General features: G+C 45.2%; 1 protein-coding gene across 2 annotated transcripts; it reads right to left on the bottom strand.

The window, feature by feature from the left end:
* Nucleotides 1-973: 973 nt before the first annotated feature.
* LOC306861988 (protein sprouty homolog 3-like) lies at nt 974-7,237 on the bottom strand. 2 transcript variants are annotated; one of them, XM_079404551.1, is made up of 3 exons: nt 6,680-7,237; nt 6,262-6,439; nt 1,069-2,465 (listed from the first exon to the last, which is right to left on the bottom strand). In XM_079404551.1, exon 3 carries the CDS (start codon nt 2,395-2,397, stop codon nt 1,552-1,554), a length of 846 nt encoding a protein of 281 aa, XP_079260677.1. In that variant the 5' UTR covers nt 2,398-2,465; nt 6,262-6,439; nt 6,680-7,237; the 3' UTR covers nt 1,069-1,551. The 2 variants fall into 2 exon arrangements, with proteins under 2 accessions (XP_079260676.1, XP_079260677.1); XM_079404550.1 differs by lacking the exon at nt 6,262-6,439 and having other exon boundaries at nt 974-2,465.
* Nucleotides 7,238-7,772: the final 535 nt, after the last annotated feature.

Here is a 7,772-nt window from a genome sequence, read left to right on the forward strand (position 1 = left end):
TAAGATTTTGTAGGGTAATTTACAGTACTGCGGTGAAACACTGTGCCATGCACAAGGGACCTCTCCTCCACACTACAAAATCAGTCTTATGGTTAGTCTTAAGAATTAGCCAGGTATCTGACAAGGTTAATGTCCAACAGTAATAGAAAAAAATGGTAATAATAACCAGATTAAAAGAAATGGAATAAAAATACAAATACAATAAGAATTCTATGTACATACAAAAATATAGCAAAGGAACTCACAAAGATGTGCATATTATTGGGGAAGAACACACACACTTGAAACAGATTTCATTCAACTTGCTTCCCAGTTTTAGATGTCAGTGCATCTGTTTCACCTTGTTCCCAAGTGTTGCATTCTACCTCGTTCTGGCCAGGTGACTAAGCCCTTGTCTCAATACAATCTCTTCTTCCTGTCAGATGACACAATAGTTTCCATTAACCTCATTTCCTTTGAATCATTCAGGGCCAACCAGAGAACCTCAGGAAAGGACTTAGAGATGCTAATGTCCATGTATGGCATAACTGGGGAACCACAATGGCTTCATTTTGCTGATACTGCTCGGATCTGATTTTAACCTAAAGTATGGTCCTACAGGTTGTCTGGTCAATTTTTCCAAGAGCTCTCAAAGCTCTTGTATCTCATCCTGACAGCACTGTCAAAGTTGGACAGACAGTCCCTTTTGATGTTTGGTCCCACAACGTGGTTGGATGCAGAAACAGTCAAGGATCCTATCGCTGTTGTTGAGCAGTTGGAAAGCACAATGGGCAGCAGTGGAAAAGAGAGTTGAGGATGTAAGAGTGCTTGGGAGAGGTTGGCGTCAGGCTGCCCTGGGCTGGAAACCTGACCAGACACTTTATCTTTCAGAGTAGCTCCTCTAAAAATAAAAAGAGAGGCTTCTGCTGACAGCAGATGCCGGCCTGAGACTGCACACACATACACACACACACACACATTTTTCCTTCTTCTTCCTTACCACACACTCATGAGCACAATGTTTCTCTTTACCGCCTCTCTTGAAACACATCCCTCTTAGGTGAGCTTAATATTCTGATTTTTGTATGGTCCCGTTTTTGGTGTCAAACAGAATTGACTTAAATAGTCTGATTTTTTTTTTTTTTTTGGTTGGGCTCTTGTCCCTAACCAGCGCCCTGTATCCGTGTAGAGTCTAGAGTGAACCAGCTTGCTTACAGTTTTTTCATTCAGTAAGGCCGAAGAAGACACACTCAGCACTGACTTCCTGTTGACAGCTTCCCATGTCTAGGTGATCCTTTTACTCAGTACAGCCTCTGCATTAATTCTGATAGCATACTCCCTGTATGTTGCATACGGTTCACATTACCCAACTCTATCCTGGAAGTCTAATAAATAAATAAATAGACACGGATTTACTAAAAAAAGAGGGAAGTAAGATACATGATGATGGACATGATGCAGGGAGGCCTGATTGGTTTAGAGTAGGTCAGTTCATTTAGCAGAATTCCCCGGCTGCTTCAGCATCAGAGATGTCTTCCTCGAGGGAGGATTGCAAGAGGCTTATTCATGCTGTCATACAGGCTTTTCCAGGGTTTTACGAAAGGGCACAGGGTTGGTGGCAGAGATCTTGCGGCACACAGCATTGGTGTTGCTGCATCGGCAGCCGGGACGGGTGGCGCGATCATAGCCACGCTGGCACAGAGTGAGGCACAGCTTGGCAGGAGGGTAGCAGCACAGGCAAGGCAGGCAGAGTGCCAGAAAGGCCATAGCACTCCAGCGGGAGCAGGCGTGAGCTGGGGCGCAAGAGCACGGTCGGTCGGCACAGTTGTCCTCCTTATCTGCCGAGCAGTGGTAGAACAGACCCTTCACACAGCACAGGCAGGTGCCGTACTCCAAGACGTTTTCTGCAGAACACAAGCAGCGCTGGCCACAGGTCCAACAGGAGGGCAAATTACGAGGGGCACAGCACTCCTGGCACTTGCAGTGGCCACAACGTTCACAGATGAAGAGATGCAGGCCCAAGTCCTCGTCGCCAGTCAGTCCTTTGCCCAGCGAGTCAGGTTTCAAGTCACCTTTCGGCTGGGACCTCACCACAGCTAGACCAGAATGGGAAGGCGTTAATCCTGCAAGAAGTCTCTGGTCCGAAGCAGCACTGCCACGGGACATGGAGCTCACGGTACTGGAGCGACTTAAGTGGGCCAAGTGGGAAGGTTGATGCTGACTTTGACTGCGAGACATCTGAGGATGCCGTTCATCGTGTGGATAGAAGGCAACCTGAGAGGCAGGCTCCAGCGCCACAGGGCGTTCCACATAGTCATTATTAGCCCTTATAGCACGGATCTGGTCAATGGACAATACAGGGACCTGCTGAAGATCCAGGCTTTCAGGGTCCATCCGAAAAGGTGGTACTGGATCCATTCTTTTAGGGCCACCAGGGTAGGGGCTGAGCTGCAAGGCTGACCAATATCACGGTACATCGGATAAACCTGTATTAAGAAAAGAATAAAACAAAGGCATCATTGTTAGATTCACAATCAAATTAAATGGTTTAAGTTTAAATTCAGTCTGCATAATGCGTAGGTGCAAAAAAAGCAAAAGTCCTCCTTTCACTCCTTTTAGATGGTCATTGGCTATAGCTACGGTTATTATTAGACACAGAGGATGGAGAGATAACATCATTGACATCACACTGTAATTTAGCATCTGGAGAACACAGCTGTTGACACAAGGGAACGGAAACAGAGCAAAGAATTTGACAGCAATGAATTGTGAGAAACTGGGGAACCCAAAAGACTTAGTGTCAGTGTCCTGAGGTATCTCTTCCTCAGCAGCTTGGAGGAATTTGCTGTAGCCCCTCCCTGCAGCCCTTCTTTTGTTAAGCCTTATCCTCCATAAACAGGAACAACATGGCTATTGGAATGTGCATGGAAAAAATAGGCATCCTGGAATTGAGAAACATGCTGCTTGCATTATTGAATGTCATAGCCGAACAAGACCTTGGATTGCACTGGATTAGATAACGACGGGTTTTGCTTTCTTCCATCAAGATGTGGAGAAGACCACTTTTTGATGTTTGTCAGACTCTCAGACAGTTTCAAAAGTCAATGTGTGATAAGGATAAATGCAGCCTATGAAGAGACTGGACTAGAAAAGAGAGCAGTATGGAGAAATCCATACACAACAGCTGTGATTAGAAGAAGCAGTGTCTGCTCCCAGTCCCCCAAGCATCCAGGGTACAGTCAGCTGAATTCCTGGCAAGAGCCCTGAATGCTCTCACAAAAAAAGGTAAGATAGCATCCTCCCCCACCCCCTCTGCCCAGCCAGAAACTCAAGATAAGGAGGCCCAGGTCGGAAGCACAAAATGCATTTGCAAATTACACAGAGGAGGAAAGAGAAGTCCTGGAGCGTAATTACATCAAACCCAGCAGAGAGCTGTAGTCAGGTCCTATCAGTCCATCTAATTGTTGAAAGGGGTCTGCTGTTCATTTCCATGAGCTCATTATTTGGGGCCTGAATTCGAAAACAACATTGGATTTTGAGTCTCTCATCTGCAGACAAGCCAGAGAGGAAGTTTTGGGTTAGCTCATCTGTGTCATGTCAGGCACTTTTGGTTGCATATTTGTTTGAGCATTTGCACATGTCCTCTCCATGTGGTTTTCCTCAAGTGTTTCAGCACTTGGGAGCATTTATCACTCGCGGATACACTGGAGTTTATTTGGAACTTTCCACTGACTTGCAGTGCTCTTGTGTAAAAACAGACCCAAATTACACCCCAAAACGCTGCATTTCCTGGGCTCTGAGAAATAGTACAAAGAAAATTTCTAAACTGCCACTTTCTTGTGAACTGCCCACTCACCAATAACTCCTTTCACAAAAGTTCCTTCCAACTTATCATTAATGAAATACCCTTTTATCCTGCGAGTTACTTCCCCTGAGCCAGACCATTTGGAAAGCCACCATCCATTAATCGAAAACTGTCTCCCACTAGTGTTCCCCAACCACCTCCATGTTCACTTTATCAATGAACATGGCACATTTGTAAAATAAGCTGCGAAGCAGAAGACCAGAGCAGAAGCTGCTATATAATAGCCCCCAACACAATGTTCCACCCAAAAGCAGCAGTAAGGGTGCTAGAGGATCGATAAGTCACACTCCGGTGGCACAGCAGGCAAGGTGCTGACATCAGAAAGCCCAGCAGATCACCCTGCCACTCAAACCCCCCAACAAAGAGCACTCTACCACTCCCTATCGAGTCCCAGAGCACTCTTTAGCCCCACGTGCCCCAGACCGCACACCAGGGCGAGGCTGTACTGGAGCTGTGGACTGGTCTATCATGTCTCTACAGTGGAGCTTGCACAATTGTTTTCTCTTAAACAAATAACTACTACTTAAGTGCCTTCCAAAGGGCTACTGGGTGTTGTTTAGGGAACATTCAGACTTTGGACGTGTTGATTCAAATCTGCTTGTGACAGTGTACACTAGGATATTGATTGTGTTGTTCAGATGAAGTCTTCTCATTCGTAAGCTCTTACCATCACCTCTTAAAAGCATTAAATGAGCAAGCACCTAGCTGAATCTGATTTAGAGCACAATTTATTTTAATGGGGTGATGATAGGGATTAAAGGAAAGACTACTTCAGCATTTGCTATGAAATAGATCCGTTTAGAACAGCTATCCTGAAGGCAGTCCAGAATCTGTTTCTGCAATCCAGCATTCATCCAAAGCATAGCTTTTTCCTGTCCCACATCTGAAGACTCCATCCTCTATTTTTTGCTGGATGGTTTTATCATTTAAAAGGATACGCTGTATCTGACTCTACAAACTTGATAGCATATCTTACATTGGATGAATTAAAGCAAATCCAATAACCATTCACCACTAATGGCTCTCTGTATTTATTTCTCTTTTTTGTCACAAGAGCTCTGATCCAACTTTGTATCACATTTAAACCACTATAGTAGAGGGAATACACTTTAAGCCCCAGAACCATGCATACAGCTCAGAGCAAGCGAGAGACAGCTGCATCTGGAGCGCCAGAGAGAGAAAAAGAGGGGAGAGAGCGCCGTGTTTACTCAGCCCTGCCTGCCATGAGGGGTAACCTGAAGACAGCCCCTGTGCTTTGGGAGTATCAGTGCTGAGTGAGCTGTACCTCGCGGCTCTGCCCCGGGGCTCCTTGCGCCCGTTACCTTGCACACATCCTTGGCCAGGGTAATCCAATCCAGGGCAGGAAGAGAATGAGAAGAGCATATTATTCATAACAGTCACCACACACCACTGACTGGGAGAAACTTTAAACCTCTAAATAGGGAGGAGAAAACAGGCAAATGAGAAAAGGCTAAACATTTGTCCAGTAAAGGGTCGTTGGACAACATTGGAAGAGCTTGAAGATGTTTCAGCTTGTTTATCTATCGGTGGGTGTGGCCATCAGGTGAATGAGGTGCTGATGCCATCCATTTGTTTGGGGGCTGATGGGATGTTGGCCATGTGACATCATGCTGTGGTGCTATTTTAGAGGCCTCCAGTCTCCTTTCATTGACCCCTGCTGCTGCTGATAAGCATACAGCAGTTCTGCAGCTAGCCATCAGGCCAGTCTGACTTCCTGCAGGCTAACTGTCATTAGAGATATCCATTTTCCATTTCTGCTCTCTCTCTGACTCAGATAGAGTGGCAGATTGGCAATTGCTGACTGAGGCTTGATTAGCTGGTAGTCGCAGGGGGTAAGGGCCGAGGGCTTCGCAGAGGGCATATATATGCTCCTAAAGGCCAGACTTAACTGCAGCTGGACTTGAGTTGTCAGGCACCAGGACCCTGGGATCTGCCCCACTGGCCCCTCTGGGAACACAGCGGGATTGAATGACAATAAACTGTATGAGATTCCGGATGTGCCGAATCTGACCCCCAGGAAGGACTGAAATAGACACTGCAGACCAGCAAGTTTGGGTGAGAGAGAAACAGAGAAAGACTGAGAAGAGGAAGGTGGGAAGGGTCACTCAGAGAATGGAGGAATACATAAAATAAAGATAGACTCAGTGAGAGAAACACAAAAACAACTGACAAACTGTGGTGTAAATGTAAAACACATTATAGATTACCAGATTAATAATAATAAATGAAACTATTATAACAATATAAACTGAATTAACTGACAGAGTGAGGAAATTCAAGACATTTTAATACATTTGAACCACTATTGTTGTAAACCTATGCCATTCACAAAATTCACATTCTTTTTGTCAGCCTCTACTTTGAGAACTTTATCACAAAACCAGTTCCAAACGCACAGAAACTTTGCAGTAGACCGCTGTGAGCATGCATGTGTGCAGCGCTGTCCCATGTCCTTTCCCACTCCACTTCCAACCTCTCCATCAGCCTCTGCCAGCACAAACTGGGTAGTATTGACATCTCCGACCTTGAGGACAATCAATTCCATGCCTTTATGCCTGAAGCCCTGTGCATTGGCTGGGTCAGAGTAGGACTTGAGTTTAGGGCACTACACGACACACAGAGATCATCTCTCACTCAGACGATATTCTACTCCCATTATATGTCAACTAGATTATATTTCATTCAGAGAACATCTAGAACTAGATCTAGAGAATCTCACGAGAAAACCATTTGAGCTATAAAAAAAGAGTGAAAAAATAGACTAAATCCGATTAAGACTAAGACTAAAAGAAACTTACATAAACAAGTGCTTACCCCTAAAAGGAGGGAGATCCATTTTGCGCCAAAACAGTATTTTATGTTTGTTTGTTTCTTGTTTTCTTTCTTTCCTTTATGTTTTCTTGAGCAGTTTTCTCTCTTCTTCCTCCCAATGCTTCTTCACAACTGTCCCACACGTGCAAGCAATCCTGGTTCCTCAGTCATTCCCTCTGAAGAACAGCAACAGCCTTTATCAGAGAACAGCTAGAGCACTGCACGTTCAAAGAGCACTCAGAAGAAAGACACGATTCTTGTGGAAACGAGGGCAACATGTCACATGGAATATCCCAATTTATTTGAATAAGAAACAAAAATGTCCCCAGGGCAAAGTAACGGAGAGGAGCTTTGCTTTTCAGAAGTAATTCCACATAACAGTGGGGAAAGAGCTAAGAAGCGGCTATGTAGTTTGTCTTCTCTCACTATGAGCTAAAAATATGAATGTTGGATTGTCTCTCTCAGATTCTCTGTCTCTCTTTTTCGCTCTCTATCTGTGTACGGTCAGTGCTTCCTGCTCGTGCGATCTTCCACTCACTCCCAGAGCGTGTGTGTGTGTGTGTATATGTGTGTGTGTGAGAGAGAGATAGAGATGGAGGGTGGGAAACAGTGAGGGAGAGAGGGAGGGAGATGGGACGGGGAGAAGGAGGAGGGGTGGTTGGATATGAATGGTAGAAGGAAGGAGGCCGGGCGGGGGTGGGGGTACTTGGTTTTGCTGGAGATAGTTAATGGCTAAGTGGCATCATCGGGCTGAAACCCAATCTCTCATTTTCTCCCCCTCAGGAACTGTTCTATATGATTCCCTGAGCTAAGCCTAACAAGATGGACAGAGGGAGGAAGAGAACAGGAGATAAAGAGAGAGAGAGAGAGAGAGAGAGAGATGAAGACAGTGAGAGATGGACAAAAAGAAGGAAGATATGAGTCAACAATATGATAGGTGATGAAAACAATGAGGGAGAGAGATGAGAAACACAATAACTGACAAGAACGTCATGGAGAAAAACACATCGGTTCTTGGAGCTGTAAAGAGACAAACGGCTCAGGCAGCGCTCTGAATACATATCAACAACTCCATTCTTGCTGATCTCACCCTGGT

The sequence above is a fragment of the Barbus barbus genome (assembly GCF_936440315.1).
Source record: "Barbus barbus genome assembly, chromosome: 43".
NCBI lineage: Eukaryota > Metazoa > Chordata > Actinopteri > Cypriniformes > Cyprinidae > Barbus > Barbus barbus.

Excerpts from the sequence above, each read along its gene's own strand:
- LOC306861988 (XM_079404550.1), bottom strand. The coding sequence starts at position 2,397 with ATGGATCCAGTACCACCTTTTCGGATGGACCCTGAAAGCCTGGATCTT.